Source organism: Psammomys obesus, unplaced genomic scaffold (assembly GCF_907164565.1).
Source record: "Psammomys obesus unplaced genomic scaffold, mPsaObe1.curated_primary_1811, whole genome shotgun sequence".
NCBI classification, from domain to species: domain Eukaryota; kingdom Metazoa; phylum Chordata; class Mammalia; order Rodentia; family Muridae; genus Psammomys; species Psammomys obesus.
Window position 1 is genome coordinate 340498 of NW_026590598.1, and position 23625 is coordinate 364122.

General features: G+C 41.1%; 1 protein-coding gene across 2 annotated transcripts in view; it reads right to left on the bottom strand.

Moving 5' to 3' along the window:
* The window catches only part of Grid1 (glutamate ionotropic receptor delta type subunit 1), a 735469-nt gene that overhangs the window by 263647 nt on the left and 448197 nt on the right, over positions 1-23625 (bottom strand). For both annotated transcript variants that reach the window (XM_055607998.1, XM_055607999.1), the window contains exon 6: positions 10680-10850. In XM_055607998.1, coding sequence (XP_055463973.1) covers positions 10680-10850 — 171 coding nt within the window. The remainder of the gene's footprint in view (positions 1-10679; positions 10851-23625) is intronic.

Consider the following 23625-nt stretch of genomic DNA (forward strand, 5'->3'; position numbering starts at 1 on the left):
AGATAGATAGATAGATAGATAGATAGATAGATAGATAGATAGATAGACAGACAGACAGACAGGAGTAGGTGGATAAATAGATGGATGAATAGGTAGATGGGTAGGTAGATGGATGAGGTGGTAGATAAGTGCTAGGTGGGTAGATGATGAATAATAAATGGATGCATAGATGGATAGAGTGATGGACAGCTGAAATGGATGGTGATGAGTGGAATGGATGGATTTATGAATGGATGGATGGATGGATGGACAAATGGATGGATGGATGGAAGGATGGTTGGGTAGATGGATAGACAATATGGGTGGGAGGAATGGGAATGTGTGGACATTGTCTAACAGATGAATTGATGAGTCTTTTTTTATTAAAATGTACATATTAATACTTCATCTAAATATAAAGCATCAAGAAAAAAAGATTTGCTGCTTCCACTTTTGGGAGGTAACCTCCTTCATTTGTTTCTCATTTAGAACCTACTGAAAATGACTTCTTGATCTCCCTTCTTACAGCAGTTTGTACCCACTTAACTTATGCTTACATTTTCTCTTAACTTAGGTCTTGCACCTGGGCAGATGCCCAGCCTTGGACATAAACTAACATTTCAACATTTGTCTGTATACCTTTAGGCAATCTGCTTTTTCAGAATTCAATGGTGGTTTCATGTAGTGGATTCAGAAATCATGGAAGACCCTGCCCTCATAGTCTGGTTATGTTAAGAAGTACTAGGTTTTGTACAAACATAACAAAAGCAGATGGTAGAAAGGTAATCTACACTCAGGGTGCTCTCCAGATCCTGATAAATAAAGAGAAATCTTTCCTCAAGGCATGTGAGTAGATGTATATGTCAGTGTTAAATATTCCAAGTAAAGGTTGGGAGGAAAGAGACTCCTAGCTACAAGAACACTCACTCCAAGGAAATAAAGCACCAAAAATAGCTCAGGCTAGAGCTATAGTCCACTATCAGAGAAGAGGGGTGTGGCTTGATGGAGCTCATGTCTCCTTCCCTCCAACCAAAGAAAAGCATGACAGAAATTTCATCAGCTGAGGGAAAACACGCACAGCATATACTGCATTAGACAGACCCTTTGTACTTATGCTTGAATAGATCCAGAGACAGATCTGGATGATCTAGGGACACTGTAGCACAAAGCAACAGGAACCAATAGAGCATTTCAGATGGGGAGCAAATTTGGGAACCAGAGGGGTTACAGCATCTCAGCCAAGGACATGGTTGACACACACACACACACACACACACACACACACACACACACACACACATCTAAAACCAAATCAGAGATGCCATAGTAAGCACAGTTGGGAACCTAGAAAAGACATAATGAGGCAAAGGTCCACAGTCTTTCGGGGAGCCTGGTGCTCATTTCTAAATGAGCAGGAAGCTTCACAGAATGAAATCTTTAGTCCTACTCATTTGCGGAGTGACATCAAACACATACATGTGGTGTTCATAGATCTCTCTTCATGACAATAAAGCACAAAGTGATCAGGACCCCTGGAGAGGTACAATGTCACATTCCTAGTTGTTCCTCCATGAAATGAAGATGGGAATAGCCCTGTGTGTATAGGCTCCTTTTAAGATCTTTATATGTTTTTTCATTCTTAGAGGAAACAGACACAGAAAAGAGTAGAAAAGGCAAGTGAAGTACTTAGGTAGACTCCTAATTTCAACTCAAATTAACTAAGATCATGCCCATGGTATCCTCAATAGCTGGGAGACAGCAGGGATGTGTTACACAGATTATGGGGATGAGGACCATGAAAAAATACCTTCTGTTTGCCAGCACCATCTTCTTCCTCAAGGCGTACTGGTCATAGATGCTTTCCAAGGCACATGGGGGTTATAGCTGACTTCTGTAGCTTATAGGACAGGAGACTAGGCAAAGATCAGCACTGAGTAGTATCTTTACCTGTGTCTGCTCACTTGGACCTGTTGACATGTCCCTGGCTTAGTCCTGGCATCACAGTCTTACCTGCCTGATACCAAGGCTTAAGCCAGGCTTGTCAGGGCTAAATTCCCTAAGCCATCCTTTGAAGTAAAGGCCACTTCTCTGTGCCTAATATTTCATAAATGGACTTGTAAGGGAAGGCCCAGAGCATATGGTTGAAGGTAGAGAACTCTATAGAATGCTCTATAGTTTTCTGAGCCAGATTTCTGAGAGAGAAGCATCATAGCACACTCCTGATTCAACTCAGATATGAGAGCCTTGGGCACAGGGGCCCTTCAACAAGAATGCCACAGGTATGAGGAATCTGGGGAGACAAGAGTCACCAGCTAGTCAATACCTGTAGGAAGCACCATGTTCTGTACTCTGCTGCACAGACCCTTCTCCTCCCTGGGCTCAGTGGGTATGATTTTGAAGAAGCTCCCCAAATGTCCTGACTACATTCTCCACTGCCATAGTATGGTTCAGGCACCTTAATTTCTTCCTTAGGAGATGGTAGATATTAGTCACCTTGCTTCAGTTCCAGGCCTTCCTGTTCCACCCTGCACACTTAACCCTTTACAAACATCCTATCACATGGCATCTCCAAGGGTTGTGTCCTGGTAGATTCCCCATCGATTTCACCCCATGCATCAGCCATTATTTTTCCAGGCCCCTGGGTCTTTGCATATGACGTTCTCTCTAATAAGAATATAAATAACTTTAAGGTGTGTGTGAGAACATTTGTGAAATGTCTAACTTAAGCATTACACACAGCTACCTTAAAAGATTTCTCTGTTTTAAGAAAAATCTAATAGGTCATTCTAAACCTACTCTTAGAAATTAAAGAGAAGGGAAGCTATTTACATAGAGGATGCCTCTTTTAGAGTTGAGTGATGATACATAAAGGCTACGTTGGGGAAGGTACAGGAGCTCCAGGTGGCTAGCCTCTATAAATGTACGAAACATCTCTAGGCAGCAGATAAAAGAACTCAGCCATGATCTCTATAGTACTATAGCTCTTGAAAAACCCAAGAGGACCTGCTTGACCACTGGAGAATCAAAGACCAATTACATGAAGTTAACTAAAGCCCAAGAATGGAGAAATCGATGCCATTTTTTCTTAAGCATTAGCAGAGAATTCCCAATACATTAGTAGCTAGGCTTAATTTGGGAACATACCTGTGTCAGCAGGAAAAAAGGCCACGGAAATATTGTTAAATTGATCTTCATGTGAAAATAAGAATTTACTTAAAGAGTATGACCAGAGGGAAAAATAAAGGAAAGATAAGAAGTCCAGCTTGATGAAGAAAAACAAGAGCAGTGGGGCAAAAGAAACAATATTTAGAAGTAATAAACATTGGATGACATTGAAACAATGAAGAAGTCACTCACTCTACCTGATGAGACACTATGGTGAACTCCAAAGCCATCTTAGATGGAACTGCTATATCAGAATATCACAGACTCTTCACACTTTCAGAGACTGAAATCCTGAATCAAGGTGCTGTCAGGGCCAGCATTTCATGGAGGTCTATTTGCTGGTTCATAGTATCCTTCTGCTTGTGTCCTAATTCAGGAAGTGGAGAACTTCAGTCCTATTTATGGAGGGTTCTAGTTCCACTTATGAGGGTTCTTCCCAGACAGCCAAATTTGTTTCCAATGGCCCTCCGTCCAAATACATGTTAGGAATTAGGTTTCAACACAGGAATTTTATAGGAAAACATCATCGAAACCACAAGTAGCTTGCACAGATATAGGTTTGTTGCACTAATGGAACCAGAAGAGGACATATTTCCTACTTACACACCAACAAGGTGTAGGCAGCCTGTTTACTTACTACAGAAAGGATTAGGACCCCAGGTCATGTCACATAAGTGTTTCCCTAAAATGCACTGAGAAACTCAGGAGAGCCTTGACAGTCCATCTGGATGGCAGCAGGCTGAATCCTCTGCCACCTCCTCTGGCCAGGAAAGGAGGGGCCTGAATAGGTCAGGATAACGTGCGTGCCACATTGTGCAGCCAGACTGTCTGCCTCCTGGTGCTTCTCTTCTCCAGTAAGTCTGAGATTCCAGTCAAGACTTATTAGGGTACGCCAGCTGTGTCCCCGTCATGCTCTAGGAGCCAGGGGATAGTTGCACACTGCATTATCAGGGTAAGAATCATTCTTGAAGGGAAAGGAAGATGAATGGCAGGCCAAGGTCAGAGCCACACAGGCCAGCAGAAATCTCTCACCAGTCCATTATCCTCACAATCCGGAGCTAGAAATGCAAGATTTTCATTAAGAATGGCCACATTTCCTCCAGGCTTCTAAAGAGCTCAGCATGCTCTTCCCTCTATCATTAATCAAGCAAAGTGGGCTGTTTGGGGAGACATCATAGAGACAAACAGCAGGCACTGACCTCTGACCAAATCTGCAGACAGGCTCTGGTTTGCCAGCAATGTCAGATAAGCAGTGGACAGAGGGTCCAGCTGGGAGGACAATTTGACATCCAGATGCCCCAGCACGAACAATCTATCCCCAGGCAAAGCCTCTGTGCCAAACTGCTGCTAGCCCACCTGTCTTGAGAGGGCAGTGTGGCCAGGCCAGAGGATGGAGCAGATGGTGGCTGAGGGTAAAGGGGTTGTAGGAGGCTCTGCTCACCACTGAATCAGAAGGGAGAATGTGGAAGAGCATCTGTCTCCATACAAGCCTCTCCCAACTACAAATGCACATGTGGACACCTGCAGCCTAAGTAGCAAGCAGCTGTACCCACAGAGACCAGCTCTTCACCTGACTCATGCAGCCTTCTACACTCTCCTTGTTAAAGTGCCAATTGGAGTCTTTACCACTAACTAAAGCACTGGAAGTGACATGAAATCTGAAGTAGCTAGTAACAGAAGCCTAGGGGATGCTCCAAAGGAAAAGCTACTCTTACCAGACTGACAAAGACCTATCACCAGCAAAAAGAGCAGGAAGCTTCCAGGAAATGTGGACTAGCAGGTCCGCGATTTTTCTTTAGCAAATTGAACACCAAGGGGAGGGGAGATTCTGTTGGGCCATTTAACATTTTTTAAATGCACAAAGATGCAAAAGTTCCAATCTTGAGAACATTTCACGACAACACTGGTCCAACAACATCGGATCCCACAGCTTAGATAAGCACAGTGACCAGGCACTGCAGTTCATAGCATTTCCGGCCACAGCCTTTGAAACACATTTGAATAGATGGGGTGGTAATGTGATGGTGCTTCTGTTAGTTCAATTACAAGTTGCAGTCACTGGGAGAGGCATTTCCAATGACAGAATAAAATAGCAAGTCTTTTCTGAGCAAGGTTGCCTGGGAAATCTTAGCAAATTCTCAGGGTTCTGAGGAACTGGTTATCACTTTTATTACTGGTTGAGTCAGACAAGCCCTAAACTAACTTGTCAAGAAAACAAAAACAAGAAACACCCAAATCAGACAGTTCTTTGTAGAGACAACTAAACAACCACACACAGGCAAATGCGATGCATTCTGAAACCACTGGAAGCCACTTATCTAAGTATTTTTCATCCAAAGGACTTTCTCTGTACTAAATAGCAGCCAGATTGATTTGCAAATAGTACTTGGTTGGCTTCTCAGAACACAAATCCCTGACCATAGGGCTAAATACAGGAAGACAGACTCTTTGAGATCAGTTCACAATGATAGAGAAGCCTGGAGATGAATGACCTTGCAAAAATGCCTTGTGCTTTGACAATGCCTAAGCTAGAATCATCATCCCACAGGCAGCCATCTGGGGAAGAAACTAGGATGGACTTAGTAGCTCCATTTCCATGGGGATTTTCATTAATTTCATCAAGACAAAGTTAATAATCCATGACAGCAATTTTTTTTTCGTGAGTTGGTTGTTCTAAGCATGTTCAAGTCTTTTCGATAAATTTCACGGCTAGAGGCTAGTAGAAATTAGTTTGTCTTCTACACTGTCATTAGGAAAGAAAGAAGTGGTAATAGTTTCTGAGGAAACTTGAAGAGAATAGCTTCTAAATGAGATGAATCTACAAGCTTCCCAAGTGTTGGGCAGGAGAGTAAATAAATCTGTTCTCCCCTCCCATCTTAGCACCAAGGAAGGATGTAGATACAATAGACGGAGAGAGAAGAGATTTCTTTAATAAAGTGCTTTACTTATGTCTATATAAAGAGGCTTCTAGAGACCATTTAACTTGGGTTTCAAGTCCTATATTATCAGCAGAGTTATCTCATATATTCTTATTAATGGTCTTTGTGAACAGGGTCCTTCATGAAGAGCTAAACAGATAAAAACATGGCCTGTCCTCTTCAGACAAGACAGTTGTGACTGAGAGGCTGAATAAGTTATGGAGACAGTGAGAAGCATAAAGCTTGTGACAGAGGGTGGAGGGGTAGGAACTGCTCTCCTATTCAGGGTAAGGTTTTCACCTGTCAAAACACGTATGCAGGCATGTTCAGCCTTTCTGCGGAAACTTTGATTATACTGACATATCATCTGATGGTATTCTTTTTTTTATTACAGTTTATTCACTTTGTAGCCCAGCTGGAGACCTCTTCCAAACCCACCTTATCACTTGCTTTTCTCCCTATGCCCCTCCCCTAGTCCACTGATAGGTGAGGTCCTCCTCCCCTTCTTGACCCTAGCCTTATCAGGACTCATCAGGAGTGGCTGCATTGTCTTCCTATGTGGCCTGGTAAGACAGCTCTCCCCCCCCCCCGCAAGGGGGGAAGTGATCAAAGAGTCAGCCACTGAGTTCATGTCTGAGACAGGCTCTGCTCACCTTACTAGGGTACCCACTTAGAATCTGAGCTGCCATGAGCTACATCTGAGCAGGGGTTCTATGTTATCTCCATGCATGGTCCTTGGTTGGAGCATAAGTCTATGCAAAGACCCCTGTGCCCAGATTTTTTTGATTCTGTTGGTCTCCTGTGGAGCTTCCTTGTGTCCCCTCCAGGTCTTTCTGTCTCCCCCTTCTCTCATAAGATTCCCTACACTGCTCCCAACCAATGGTATTCTTAACAGCCCAGCCTTGTTCTAAATGGTTTCCAATGTTCACGACGATTCTCTAGGGTAGCAGATTTTCATGTCTTAGATTGACAATGCAAGAAACAGAGACAAAGAATAAAAGATAAATGTCAATTGACTAAATGGTGGCTATAATTCCCGGGATACAGGCAGACAGGCAGTCTGGTTAATGTCGTGGTGTTGTCAGTGATGGTGGTACTGTTGCTGGTGGTGGTTGTGGTGATGGTGGTGGTTCTGGTGATGCTGTTGCTGCTGCTGGTGGTGGTGTTGTGGTGATGCAACTGCCATGAACAGGTCCCTATGCTTTGTTCTTTAGCTTTCCTCCTTCTTTGGTACGTGTGTCCCAGACAGAACAGTGACAGGAAGGGGGTCCTGAAGAGTGTGACTCAGAGCGCTTGTTACATGCTCGGCGCATGCCACTTCCTGAAGTTCCATCAGTGGAACTTCCCCTCAGCCACATAGACTCCCTTGTTCTGTTCCAGAGAGGAGATCCTTCACACCCAACAGGTCCAAAGTGATAGAGACAGGGTGACTCCTTGCAGATGTCAGTCCATAGTGAGAAACATCACCGTGGAGTTTGACAAGAACTGCAGGCTTCCCCTCTGCCCCATCTTGTACAGCCCATGTATGTACAATTGAAAGTGACCCTCCAACATCAAATGGCAGAGAAACACTTAAAGAAATGCTCAACGTCCTTAGTCATCAGGGAGATGCAAATCAAAATGACCCTGAGATTTCACCTTACACCCATCAGAATGGCTAAGATAAAAAACTCAAGTGGCAACACATGCTAGAGAGGTTGTGAAGAAAGGGGAACCCTCCTCCATTGCTGGTGGGAATGTAACCTTGTACAAGCACTTTGGAAATCAATCTGGAACTTTCTCGGACAAGATCTACCTCTTTCTACCTCAAGATCCAGCTATACCACTCCTAGGCATATATCCAAAAGATGCTCAATTATACAACAAGGACATTTGCTCAACCATGTTTGTAGTAGCAGCTTTATTTGTAATAGCCAGAAGCTGAAAACAACCCAGATGCCCCTCAGTTGAGGAATGAATACAGAAATTGTGGTACATGTACACAATGGAATAATACTCAGCTATTAAGAACAAAGAAATCATGAAATTTGCAGGCAAATGGTGGGATCTAGAAATTATCATTCTTAGTGAGGTATCCCAGAAGCAGAAAGACACACATGGTATATAATCACTAATAGGTGGGTACTAGACCTAGAAGATAGGATAAGCATACTAAAACCTGTACACCTAAGGAAGCTAATCAAGAAAGAGGACCCAATAAGAAGCCCAGTCTTCATACAGAAAGGCAAACAAGATGGACATCAGAAGAGGGAGCAAACAGGGAACAGGACAGAAGCCTATCACAGAGGGCCTCTGAAAGATTCTACCCAGCAGGGTATCAAAACATATGCTGAGATTTATAGCCAAACTTTTTGCAAAGTGCAGGGAATCTTATGAAAGAAGGGGGAGATAGAAAGACCTGGAAGGAACAGGAGCTCCACAAGGAGAGAACAACAGAACCAAAAAATCTGGTCACAGGGTTCTTTTCTGACACTGATACTCCAGCCCAGGACCATGCATGGAGATAACTTAGAACCCCTTCACAGAAGTAACAATGGCAGCTCAGTGTCCAAGAGAGTTCCCCAAAAATAGAAACAGAGACCATCTCTGACATCTCATGGCTCTTTGATTGCCTCCACCTGAGGGGGGGAGCAGCATTACCAGTCCACAGAGGAAGACAAAGAAGCCAGTCCTGATGAGATGATGATAGACTAGGGTCAGATGGAAGGGGAGGAGGACCTACCCTATCATTTGACTGGGGGAGGGGCATAGGAGAAGAAGAGGGAGAAAGGGTGGGATTGGGAAGGGATGGGGAAGGGGGCTACATCTGGGATTAAAAGTGATTAAACTGTAATTAATAATAAAAATTAAAAAAATAAAAATAAAATAATATACCCCGCAAAATAAAACAAATAATCTCACACAAATAAAAAGAAAGTAACCCTCCTTTGGGGAAAACTAAAGTGATTTCACTTAATGAGAAATGGAGAGTGAAGAGAGGGATAGGACACAGGGAAGGAGCAAGGACAGCAGTGACTGAAGCAAGATAAACTAGACCAAGGGAGAAGGAACCTGGGAGATCATCCACAGGCTCAGGCCCAGTAAGAAAAAGGATTGTCCTCTCCTGAACAGTGTGGGGACTCTCATGCTGCCTTGTCCTTTGTTCAGCTTTCTATACATCCACTTAGAGAGGGAGAATGGTCTAGACAGTGTTGCCTGAGAGGGACTCTTCCATTCCTCAGGGAAAAGAAAACAAAACAAAATTATACCACAAGCCTTTCTAACCCATAGTCCAAAGTCTCTAGTTCATGGCTATGTCAAGACCAATGTTCCATTTCTCAATCAAATCCTTACCACCTCAGAAAAACCTTAGCCTATCTTGCCAATTTAGCCAATGTGCTTTGTGGCACAGAAAGCACCACGGGAGGATAGGTGTTCCAGCTGTCATCAGTGTCATCTATGTTTCCTTCCCACTGAGAACAAGTTTCTCAAGCGTAACATCTATGAGATAAGCTTTCTCCTTCTTCTGATAACATAAGATTAGAGAGTGAATTCGATGCCTTCACTAAATATATGTATCTTCAGCCCACCTAATATTCCTGTGGTTCCTGCTCTATTGCGACGGTCTTCTGATATGGTGACACCAAAGGTCCTAAGTATCTGATTCATGGGGCGGATACAGCCAGCCCTGATCTGAACTCTGGTTTATATTCTTCATTCCTGTCTGGGGAAAGAGGGTGGGACTGATTTCAAATGCTGGGGGGGGAGTATGCTGCATGTGCCAAGTTACATAGGCAATTTCCACAAACCCAGTTGGAGACACTTTCTTTTGTCACGTGGCCTTCATTAAACATCATCAAGTGTCTTGTGCATCACATATTACAAATGTTGGTGTGGATTCAAGGAAGCCAGTGGATGTTCCCCTGTTGGTCTCAAAGATCTACAAAGGAAACAGTTTGTATCCCAGGCAATTCCTTTTTACTTTGCCAAGGGCACATTGCCAGAAGATGAAGGTCATACACACACTGACACAGTGACTGGAGTTGTCACACCAACATTGTCAGCTTTCATCTAAGAAGGGGTACAGTAAGTGGCCACGCCCTAAACCTGTTCTCTGGCCTTTCTGTTCAGTGGAGCTCCTGCAGCATTCTGGCTGGCCTAGCACTTAGCAGATGTGCCAGAGCTCTGTCAACTGTTTGAAAAGTCTGGTGTCTGTATAAGTGACTTCTTACAAAGAAAAACCCAAAGAAAGTCTCATCCTAGCCTTGCCACAAGGCACTCAGCGTAGAGGCCTAAAAGAGAGCAATCTCCCCTACCCCAAGCATAAATACCAGAGGTATTTATTATTAAATATTTAATAATTTTAATATTTAATAGTAAATACCAGAAGTATTTATTATTATTAAAATACCAGAGGTACCCTCTGAGCAAGCAGGCCCAGCCTGCTGGTGTCAGAATAATTACCTACCACACTTGTGTCCAATCAACTGGTTTCCATTTCAGCAAATGACAGCCTTTTAGTCATTAAAGTGGGTGGGTAACAGTATTCAGCTAGAGTGAAACAGGTCCAGTCTGTTGCCTTGCCTCAGGCCAAGGGTACGGTGAGAGCCCTGCATTGGGGAGATACCACGCACTGACCTGCAGCATCTGGAGGTAGCCTTCCTGCGGATCACAAAGCAGGGAAGAGATGCGGTGGTTATTCCTCATGCATTTCTGGTTGTCCTTTGCAGATGGGAAGATTTGCCGGACCACGGTCATCCTGCCGAGAGCACTGTGGACCAGATCCAGGATTTCGGGGTCACTGATTTCCTGAAGAAATAATCAGATTCATGCTTATACCCTCATGAATAAAAAAGTCACCATGAGGCATCTAGGCCAAAATCTCAAACAGCTAATGCTGAAGGGGTCAAATGATTAGGCCCAGGCTACACATTTCGTTAGTTGCTTATTTACAAAGAAAAATCTTATCATCCCTTAGGTGCAACAGGATTATTCAACATTCCCTCTAAGGTCTGGTCTGCAGTAAGCACCAAGGTATAGTAGATATCAAATATAACGCTTTACCATGGAACATACTGGTATGTCAGGGATCAGAAATACCTATCGTGCTAGATCTTGAATACACTAGGTGTTTTGCATGTATCTATTGATGTCATGCTCAAAAAAACAACGGTGAGTATGCTATGAAGGGAATCTAATTAGTATGTAATTGCACCCTCAAGCATAGAAATTTAAAAAGGAGCTACCTGTAGAGAGATCTCTCCTAGGAATGCCTCTATATGATATAAACTTTAAACTAAGCCTAAGAATGAACATAAATAAAATGGTGGCTGCGGGCGTGCATGTGTGCATGCACACGGATGTACACATATGGTGTGTGTGTGTGTGTGTGTGTGTGTGTGTGTGTGTGTGTGTGTGTTACAAAGAAAGTATAACTGGAAAACCGGTACTGTAAAAGATAAACTGCCCTACGTGCAAGCATCAGTGGAGAGAAGCAGATGGGAAAGTCAGGGTCCATCCATCCCACTTCAGACAACAGCAACGGCACAGAAACCCAGGGGTAGTAAGGAGCTTGATGTTTTTAGGTACAAATGCGCTTACAATAAGAATGGCCTTTATGAAAACGTCTGGTTGCTTTATGGGCATAGGATTAGAGAGGAACAAACAGAGGGCCAGGGGCCAGAAAGGACAATGCAAGACTGCATAGCTGGGCGTAAAACTGAACTACAAAGACACAGTAACGAATATTCAGCCAGTGTTCCAGCAGAGGGGCAGCCAGACTGAGGACACCCCAGGCTCATGATCTCTAAGACATTACTACATCAAAGCTAGGCTCCAAGTCAACATTTTAACTAAAATAGTTGTATTTAAAAATAATCTTTAAGCCATCCTTTTTGCAGATGATCCATTCTAGTTTTGAGACCCTGTGATAGTACAAATTGAGACACCAGGCAGGAAGTCAGTGGTTGGGATTTCAAAATCATTTAAATAAGAGCATAACATTTTCAGGGATAAGATACTAAAACAAGCATTTAAGGTCTGTCTTAGAATGTTGCTGTGTGTGTGTGTGTGTGTGAGAGAGAGAGAGAGAGAGAGAGAGAGAGAGAGAGAGAGAGAGCGCACTATAGTGAATAGTTAAGGTACACTGTGATACAGGCGATGATGGGGACTCAACATTTGCCCAATCTGCCCTGATTTGTTAACTCTTCCTCTTCCATTCTACCTGCCCAGGACTCACTGAATACTTGGCACAGCTCTATGGCAACCTATTTGCTTCCATATGCCTTCCCTCAGTGGGGATCTGCTGAAACTTGGTATATCTTCTTGTCTCCCCTGGCACAGTTCTGATACTGCTTGCCATGGGTCACATGGGTCCTGCCTGCTAATAGACTCTTAGCTTACTCCCTGTGCTTCTGGACTATCATTTTGTCCAGTCTAGAGATACCTGCAATCTAGATCTAGGAGTCCACTCAAGCAAATTTTCTCAGTTACTTGCATATAACCGAAAAGGCTGACTCCTAACCATGCCCTAATTCTGAACACAGATGAGAGCAGTCTGTCCAGCAGCTCCATGCCAGGATCTACTCCTGTCCTCCTCGTCCTGCTGGATTTTGTAATTATCACAGAAGTGATCATAGGAATATGTTCACTCCTAGTCGAGTATATGCCTCTATACCAATGTAAGAGACCCAAAAATCTAGACTTCCCGTAGAGAGAAGTACAAGTAGTCCATTGAAATGAGCAGCTTGGGGAGCGAACTTCCCTTGGTCCCAGCTAAGCATTCATTCAAAGGGAACTGCTAATAAACGGAAGCACTGGGACAATGTGTATGCGCCACCATGGAATGTCATTAAACTAGTGAAGAAAAGAGAGAAACAAAAGCAGTGTATGATATGATGCTCAGTAGATTACCCAGGATAAAAAAATACTTTAATTTTTTTATACTGTAATTTATAAGCCTCACTTTGAAATATGCATAAGCATTTTGTGCATTGAATATGAATAAGGAAATGAATTCACTGTGTCTTCCATCGAACTAAGAAGTAAAATGATGTCTTCATCTTAGTTGGATGGTTTCCCATGCTATTCCTCCTTTCTTGCCACAAATAGCCTTTGTCACGCTAGAGCCTAGGTGACATGTAGCCTAGTCTTGTACGTGTTGGGTAACTGTGTGTAAGCTGCACAACACTGATCCTTTCGTAATCTGGCTTTACCAATGTGAAGTCCCAGTCCATGTTCCAAGAGGCAGGTTTGGACACCCATTCTCAATAAGCTAATCAGAGTAGTCAAATTAATAGTAAGGGGGAAGGATTTACTCAATATGGCCACACTGGAAACGTGGACAAGGAAGCACAGTGACCACCTCCAGTCTATCTTCAGGGTCCTGAAGTGAGGTTAAAGTTTAAATAAAGGGCTGGGAATATGCACATCTAATTAGTCTTTGTGAGGGTGCGGCCCTACCAACTGTAGACCTATTCTTGTCATAGGCTATAAAGTGCTTTCCTAAGGAAAGAGTTTGTACTCAGGCAGGCTCAAGTTTTTCTTCTCCTAGTATAAGATTACCGGGAAAATTACAATTTCTTGGGACCCTTTCTTTTAACAGTCTAATAGCTAAAGTGCCTCTTTACAACATATTTATTTCTGCCAGGTCAGCAACACTACAGGAGACAATTCTCCATATGAGATATCAGTTTACCATATACAGATACTAAAGCCATTTGTAAATGGTCTTGTCTCTCTGAATAGAGTCTAGATTTTTCTATATCTTTAATGTCCTATACTGTCACTCTATGAAGTGCCTCCATGTGGACCCTGATTAATCTGTTCTTGAGCCTAGATCTTGGTAGATTTATTCAATAATATGAAAGAGTAATAAGCCATAACATCACTTACCAGTTAATATTCTAATGCTTATTCTTTTCTCAAAACTATACTAAATATTGTTATTCTATCTTCCATATGTCTTGACCCCTATTTCATTGATGTTTCTTATCAACTCTGATATAGAGGGCATTCTTCTAATTATATGTGCGAATCTTTCATTAGATACCACATATGACTGGTCCTTAGGCTTGATCCCAAATTTCATATTCCCCAAGATATTCATGGAAACAAAATTCCATGGTTTCTACAATTTGACCAATTCAGTAAAAGAAAAACTTGAGAGTTTTCATTTATCTTATGTTGGGCCTCATAGTTATTACTCTTGATAGCTTTTAGTTAAAAATACTTTAACGTGTGCTATATTCCGCTATTTAGCGGGACTTTCTCATTTTGAAAGTGTTATCCAGGCTAATCTTTTATAAAAACATATTACTAAACCTTTTGTATGGGATTTAAATTGCTTGGCTTTTGACCCTAGTGTTTTATTTTGAGGCATACATCTGTGTTGCAAACTGCTCCGCATATGTCCTAGCTGTGTGCCCAGTTAAAGCTGAGTAATTACTTTATTACTACAGCTTATTTTGCTTCATTTGATTTCCTTTTTCCCAACTTTACTGTTATTAGTACTACTTTAAGAGGATTCAGGAGAAGCACACACAGCTTCTTCCGCTTGATCAAATCCTGTTTGTGTTCACGACTCATCTCCATATCACAGAGGCAGAAGATAAACACTGACTTCATATTTTCTTTCAAAAATATCCCCATGATTTTTTGTTACCTTCTCCTACAAGCTAATGAATTCTATCCTTATATTTTTAAGCAATATATCCACTGGACTGAGGTGTCTACAAATTGATAATCTTTAGAAACAGTTAAAATTTCAAATCTGAAATGCTTATTGATAGAAGTTACAGAGAATGAGAAGGAAAATACCAATAGACCTCTTTCTATTTTCAATGGGAGAAGTACACAGTTATGATTTGATTAAAAGCGTATCACAATAAGTACAGAAGAACAGGTTCCCAGTTAACACAGTTATGAAATTCTTCTTACCAGTCATTGGAAGCAAAATAAGACTTTTTTGTGCCTTGCAACATATTTACAGAAAAATGTCTATGGGTAAAATAAAGTGTAAGAAATTGCTTCATGCACTGAATAATAAAATTATTCAAGATACTGCAAGAATGTATAGTGATGCTTAAAAAATATGCATTTTAAGTCAAATAAATTATTAAGGAACTCCATAAATCTCTATTTCATTTGCAAAGGGTTAAGAGCATGGGAAAGTTAGAAATATTCTAAAGAAAAGGCAATCCTCACATTTTCTCAGGAGGCACATACTTAATTCACTGATTGAAAGCAAAATTGTCCTTCTCATGGAGCACATGATGGAAGAGAATGAGAGCTGATTGCCTCTGCTCCCGGGAAATGCGTGTCTTCAGCTGCGGTGTATGGCTGTCTTCACAGGAGTTTGCCATTTCACAAGAAAGTGCTATATATGAGTGCTGTGTGCATCTCCCTGCAGAGACATCCCACAGGCTCTACTGGACTTTCAAAAGAAGCTTCTATCCCCCCTTCCAAAAAAATAAGGTGATGAACAATTGATATGGAGGCTAAGAGTAGCTTTTAAAGTGCTCTTTGTCACTCACTATGAGGAGAATGAAAATGATAATAACTTCAACAGGATAAGCTGGAGACAAAATAGTATCTCTCAGAGTCAGATACCTTTTCTTACTTCCATTCAGGCCTCTGATGTGCTCTTCAGGGAAAAAGAGTGAGAGAGAGAATCAAGGAAGCAATGGGGCTTCTATGGGCTTCTACGTGGCTATAAAAATTGACAGACTAAGTCCACTGTATTGCATCATGATGCATATCATTACCACAGATAAATACAATGCAGTTTAAAACACAGAAAATAGGGCTATATGAAAACACACTCATACACACACATTCACGCACTGCACACCCATGCACACACGTGCAGGCACATGTGCACGCACACACACACATCCTCATCCGCATAGTATGTCATAAAAATCTAGGTGTGAAGCATATGCACCTGTTTCGGGAGTGGTTGACACTGGGGAATAGAATGAAATAGCAAATCTTCCATCTGCCTGAAAGATTCTCCCTCTCCCTCCAAGCTCGCTTCGTTGCACTCTATGTTTTTCTCCCACTTTCAGCTCCATGGCAGTGGAAGGTGAACCTATACCCTGAGCCAGAGATACATCTTGCTTGGTCTGATTCAACTTGTGTTCTCTTCCTACTTCAGTCAGTGTTAGGGAAGCATTGCGACTCCATTCTGATTGTGGAAATGGGAGTTTTACCTAGACAGATTCTGAGGTTTGTACAATCCTAAAAATATCTAGCTCAGAAAGTACCTTTCTGTCACCTTTCTGTGCCGTGAAAAGATTCAACCTAACGGCAAATCATCATCCTTAGGGCCTTGCTTTCTGCAGTTTGAATACATACATACATACATAAATATATATATATATATATATATATATATATATATATATAATTATTTATATATTCTGAGAGAGTCATAGGCACATATACTATATATACACACATGTACATATTGAAATGCTGAGTATGAGACTCAAGGCCTCCAGTAAGCTAGGGCAGTGTTTTAACACTTTGCTACAAATGCAGTCCTTGTGTTTTTGAAACTGGGTCTTACTACACATCACAAACTGGTAACTGTAGCCCAAACTGCCTTCAGCTCACTGCCTGCCGGTCCCTGGTCTGTCAAAGTGGGTAATGACTAGTGTGCAACCCTACACCTGGCTGTAGATACTACTCCCAGCCTCCTAATCATCCTGCGTTGAAACCTCCTAAAACACCTCAGAGCCTTGCTAAGGTGAGCACACAAATTCCCAGGCCCTCAAGAAGGCAGCCTTTGCTTTTCTGCCAGTACAGTTATGAACAGGCAGAATAACATGGGATCCAGCAGGGTCTGTAACAGTATGCAAAGCAGTTTCCCATCGTATGTTTCACGGTCAGTTCCTGAAAATCTGAGGCTTCCAACATTACAAAATTGGAAAGGAAAGAATGTGAGTATTTTTTTTTATATTACTCTCTGTACCTTTTCATGCTTCTTCGAAATATTTTGGTGAAACCAGAGAAAGTCACTGCAGACATCTTTCTCGTGCCAAGATGCATAACAAAGAAGGGGACATAACAAAGAAAGGAGGTGCTTTCAAATGGTAATTAAAATAAGAAGGATATGCATTTTGACAAGTTGGATGCAAAACTCACATATAAATATTCTTTTGTCAGATCTTTAAAATCTCAGTAAAATTTCAGAACTTTCTAATACCAGGGGAAAATATTAAACATTTATATAAATTGCTAAACTCATATTAGGCTATGCAATCACATTATTTTTATTCCTCCAAAAGACCTAGATCTATCAAACATCTGTGTGATACCAGCATTATTCCATCTCTAGGGGAATTGTAAAGTTATTTCCCCCTGAAGAGCCACGGCATCAGTAGTTTGAAGTTAATGATAGTAGAGAAATTTCAGGAACAAGACTGCCTTAAGAAGTTGAGGAAATACAAGGAGAATTCTATAAAATTGTCATAAAAGAATTTGTCTCACTGAAGCAAATAAGGCTTCAGGAATGCACGCTACACTCTCTAGAAAGATAAAGACACCCTGGTGAAGAGGAGAGGTCAAAAGAATGTCACCACCTGGGTGCTGGTACATTTTCTGGAGTGATGATAACTGGGTAGAACAACTTCTGAGAAGTTATTCTGACCTGAGACAGACCCTATCTCCTTACTTGCTCCCTACAAACTGACGAGGTGAGCATGAGTCTCCCTATTTTATGTAGGAAGTGAAAAATTGCAGATGATTTCCTTACTTCCCAAAATGTGGTCCATGGGACCAATAGTATCAGCATATGATGGGAACTTAGTGGAAATACAGAATCGCAGACCTAGGCCTATCTAATAAGAATCTGTATCATAAAAAGAACCCCCAGGTGATTCACGGTATATTAACGTTTGGCATGCCCTTGTTATTTATGTCATTGTAGTGTAGCAAGTGTGTAGGATCTGAGACCAGATGGCTTTGGCCTCCATTCCTAGCTTTTACTCCTCTTTAGCTGTGTAACTTAAGCAAAAATATTTTATTTCTTTGAATGATATCTGTCAATGTGATTTTAAAAATCCTTTTAAACATTAATATAATACATAGGTTTAATTTAATGGAAGACAATGTAACTAGCACAGTTTTAAAACAAGGCTCCTATCCTTCCAGCTCAAAAGATACAGATATCAACAGTCTTTTAAATCAAGCATAGACCTGCTTTAGCCCAGACCCCATGCCAAAAAATTCTCCTTTTTCTCTTTTACCACCTCATTGCTCCTGCAGGCTCCACCAAGCCCCTAAAGGAACCCAGAATAGACCACCCCAATCTGCATTTAACTTTGTCCTGTTCCTCATCTCTGATACATCTCCTTGACTTCCTGCCAAGACTAGGTAACCATTCTACTCCTAAATAAAGTAGGCCATTGTTGGAAATAGAGTACAGCTGTCTTCATTTGTCGATGTGAAACAAATTGCCTCTGCTACTACAAAGCAGTACTCTGCCTGTTCCCCTCCACTGAACTGCCCAGGAAATAGCTCTCAGAGTTATAGCCTTACCCCAGCCCCAAGCCCTCTGTCACATCACATACCCATACGCTGGCCCAGAGAGTCAGTTAGCTTATAATACTCAGCTCGGGTCATTTCTTAAAAAGCAACATCTGGATATGGCCACCACGCAGGACAACTGTCCCCAGGTTCCATGCTTTAGTCTCTGAACCCTGTTGAAGATCTGCTGGTGTACCAAAAGGATGTCCAAGGAGGGGCTCTGTCATCTCTGAATGCCGAATTATTCTTATATCCTATTATCTTCATTTTATCTTAAATGTCCTCGTTGCATTTGATTATGAACTCAATGTGAACATTTTCCCTCCGTTGAGCCTCACATATGCTCAGCATTCACTGGGGACACTCAGTAGCCATCCATCTGGCTACCAGGTGGATTGTGGAGAGTTTTATGTGGCCAAGAGATTTGTGCATCTCCTGGTCAGCTCTCTTCTTTTCAGTCTCCTATTTTTATTTTCTTCTTTCCTGTTGTTTCTCTATGTCCTTTGTCACTCTTTTTTTTTTCTCTTTTCCCCTCTTCTGCCTTGAGCTCCTGTCAGCTTCCCATTCCCACAAACCTGGAATTTTCTTAATTCTACCATTTCACTCATTCCTACCCATGCATTTTCCCTTTATTCCAAATGGATTCAGAAGCCTTTCAAATGGTCACAGCAATTCTAAACAGAGCTGTAGCCATCCCTAACTGTGCCTTCACTTTTATGGACACAATATTGCTGAGGTACGCTCTAAGTTGCATCAGAAATGTAAACGTCTGGACCCAAGTTTTAAAAGCACTAAAATAACTTCAGGAACAGGCTAAAAATAATTTAACCTGGCATTTGGAAGGCAGGGACAAATCCAGAGTCTCCAAAGTCCAACACCTCAGGACTGAATCTGAATAGGAAGCCCTTCAAGTAATAGGATTCTGCAGTTCCAGGCAGAGAGGAGACCTTTCCTGCCACTCTCTATTCCCAGCAGAGCAATGTAGAAATGAGCCCAGAAAAGAAATCTCAAGAGTTGTACTGACCAAGTTCAATTAGCTCAGATCTGAAATCCATAAGGCCCTCTATGATACAGTCCAGAACTGTGATTCACTTTCACTAATGCTGTGAATTCATTGCCTCCTCCCATGCACACACAGCACCAGAAGGAGAGTACAGGGGCTAGTTCATCATTCCATGGAGGCTAGAGTTAGAATGGACCAGTTCCTCAAGGGCAAAGTGTGTGTCTTGTACTCTGCTGGCTTGCTAGCACTGTGTATCAGGCCAGGGAGGCACTCATTAAACAAACAGAGGTCAGGAGAGGGAGAGCCACGAGGTGATGGAAAGAAACAGGGAATTAGAGGGAATTCTTCATAACCTTAGGCACACCCACACAGCGTGAACCTCAATTATTTCAATATTTAAAGTCATGACCTAAGGAAGTATCTCTACAGCACAAAGCCAACGCTTTTCATTCTGTCATTAAAATTTTAAAAGCTGGTTGGGTCCCTTCATTTGCACTGTGCTCCCCAGGCAGGTATTCAAACAGGAAAATAAATATGATAGCAGCTGACCCTTCACAGCACTCATTTGCTTGCTCGTTACAAGCCATTTTAGTTATTTTGTTTGCAATACCTATTTGGTTGTCTCAGAGGAATATTGAAATTTCCTTGTATTTGTGCATAACTCTTCCAACCACTAGGAAAATAAGACCTTATGTTTCACATTAACACTGCATGTTTCTTTTTTTATCCCTGAGGAGTTGATAGAAAATTATAAATATTAATTGCATTTATAATTTAAAAGTCCTGAAATATTACATAAATTCTTCCAAAGATGATTCAAAAATTAGTCTTCGTGGCCCAGAGCTTTACCTTAGTATAGTTCTGAAGGTTGTAGCTTTGAGTTCAACATAGTAAAGTCCTTACATTTGAACAGATCCAAAGGTGTAGGCACAAGTATGAAGATGCGTGTAAAGGTCAGCTTTTGTCAACTTGATACAAACTTGAGTCATCTGGGATGAGGTAGGAGAGAACCTCAGCTGAGGCATTGCCTCCTGTGGGCATATCTCTGGGGCGTTTTCTTGCTTAATGAGTGATATGGGAGGGCTCAGTCAACCACGGGCAGTGCTATTACTGGGCAGACGGTCCTGAATTGTGTAAAAAAACAAGCCGTGGAAAGCAAGCCAGTAGACAGCCCTCCTCCATGGCCTCTGATTTAGTTCTTGCCTCTAGGTCTTGAGTTCCTGCCTCGACTTCCTTCAGTAATAAACTGTGATTCGGAAACCAAACAATGCCTTTCCTCCCGAATTGTTTTTGGTCAGGGTTTCATGATAACAAAAGCACACTGGGAAAGTGTAGGCTGGTGACTATGAGTATGAATTCTGCCCATGTGTATTCATGTAAACTGAATCTACCCGCACCTGAATCAGCTACATAAAAATGCAACATAAATGAAACAACAGTTGTCAGACACTGAGCATCAGAAACAGCTGGGCAGTGGTGCTCCACAGAAGAGCCAATGAAGTGGAGCTTGGCTGCTTTGAGCGGGAGAGTATGTGAAACTGAAGAAAAGGCTGAGGCGTCAAGAATCTGGGACACTTATGCAGTTAGCGATAAGGCAGAAGAGCACATAGCAAGTCACAGGAAGGCTACTTAAGAAATCTGGAGAGAGTTCTGTTTGATCAGCACGTGTGTATGAAAAAACCACTTCAGTCTAGGAAAAGACCATCTAAAAGAAAGAGGTATAGCAATCCTAAATTACAGGTCTAATTAGACAGACCTAAGAGATATACCTGTCAAAGAAAGGTCCAAAGCCAGTCGAAAGAGATCAAAATACCCAAGAGAAAATGTGTCTGGGGGAGGGGGTATTTAAAGAAACTAAAGGGAACCCGGTGTCACTTAACAGAAAATTACAATGTGTTCATGGAAGAAGCTGTGGAAAGATAATCAGTCCAAGGACTCTGGGGAAGGCTGAGGTGAAACTGACTTCTGGACATGAGTATACTGCAGTACTCATGACCTCTTGGCAGCCATGGGTCTACACAAGGTCTGCACAGGATAAAGCCAGTTAGCATTGTAGTATAGACAAGGGAGACACAGTTCCCAGCCCTTGCTTTGGAGCTATTGTCATGTGAGGGAACCTGAGGGAGGGGAGTCGGTCTCCTTTAAGGGTGTGTTCCCTGGAAGGTTGACCGTACACAGATAGATGACCCCGCACTCACGCACTAACTGTGCTCAGTAGTTTTTTTAGGAAAAATAAAACAAAAAGACATACTGTTGGAAGGGACATGATGGAAATCTGGAAACGGTTGTTGGAGGAAAGAAATGGGGTAAATATGATTGAAATACATTCTATGTATATCTGAAACACTCAAAGAAGCAATAAAATATTTTATTAAAATTAGAATACTTGCCATCTAATCAAAAATTACAGTGCATATAAAAAAGCAGGAAAATACAGTCCATAACTAGAAAAGTAATCAATAGCAGCAGATTGAAAAACAATATAGATGGTTAAATTAATAGAACAGAGACTTAAAACACACAGTATGAATATTACTAATCCACACTATATATTCAAGTAAATAAAGTAAAATGTCTATGCAATAGGGAGAATGATAAAAAAAACTGAATTTCCACAAATTAAATATGTATTGTCTGAGATGAAAACATGCACAAGATGAAGAAATAGAAGAAAATCAATGAATCTGAAAGTATGGGATAGAAATTACTCAAAATTAATTAGGTACTATATTGAAACACATTCACTAATTTTGAATACAGCAATTAAAAGAGAACAGGATCAAGTAGTTTATTAATTAGTTAATCAAATGAATCAACTTCTCCTTACTAGTACAATAAAAAGGAGGGAACCATGTGATCATCTCAATGGAGCTACATAAATAACTCAACCAAACCCAATATACATCTATTTTATTCAAAACCTCTCAGAAGCCCAAGAATGAAAGAAAACTTCAATTTGATTTTTTAAAAGGTATTTATGTTCAATCTATTTCATAACTACTAGTAATGGGTGAAATGTTTCCCTGTAGGAGTGGAAAGACACAGATGTCTATTCTTGTTACTTATTTCAAATGCTAAGCCCTGGTCATATTCAGATTTCAAGGAGAGACAAAATTCAACAACAAACTTCCCTAACTTCTATTTGACAGTGAACTAGAGATTCAAGCCAGTGTAAGAGGAAAAAAAAAAAACAAAAAGAAATAAAAGATATAGATTCAAGGAAAAAAAATGTTCTCTTTATCATAAAGGCATGTTAGTCTACAATAAAATCAGAGGAAATACACAAAAAGAAAACCTCTGTATCTAAAAATTGAGTCTAGCAAGGTTGAGTGAGATTGTATTCCTATAAGCTAACAATACACAATTGCAAGTTTAAATTGAAAAGCCGCAGCATTTATAAGGATCTGAAAAATATAAATACTCAGAGATGAATCTAACAGTATGACATGCACTTAACACTATAAAACACTGCTACAAATAATTGAGGACTTAGATAAATAAAAATATATTCCTTTCTCACAGGACAGTATTGCTAAGAGTCAATTATTCCTAAAAAAAGTCTCTAGTTTCAACATGATTCAAATTAAAAGCCTAGCTGACTTTTTCCTAGAAACTGACAAGTTAATTTTAAAGTATAAGAAAATGCAAAGCAGGAACTAGGGAGGAACACTATTAGCAACCCAAGAATGAATTCTTCTAAAATTCTGTGGCCTATGTGCCTGACATATTTCAACATAGTCCCAGCTATGTGGAAACATGAAGGACACAGAAGGCTAAAAGCAAAGTTTCCACCAAAATTAAAAGGAGCTATGCCACTTGCTTTCAGGACCAACCAAAATATATAGTTATTAAAAGTATGCATCGTTAGCTGAAAGACAAAACACAGGTCAATTCAACAGAAGAGATTATATCTACAAGTTGAAGGCCAATTGATTTTTGGCAAAGGCTCTCAAGAGGAAAGAACAGTCTTTTCATTCACTGATGCTGGAATGATTAAATTATCAAGCACAAAAAACAATGTGAAAAATTCCATGTGGTATTTTATATCAC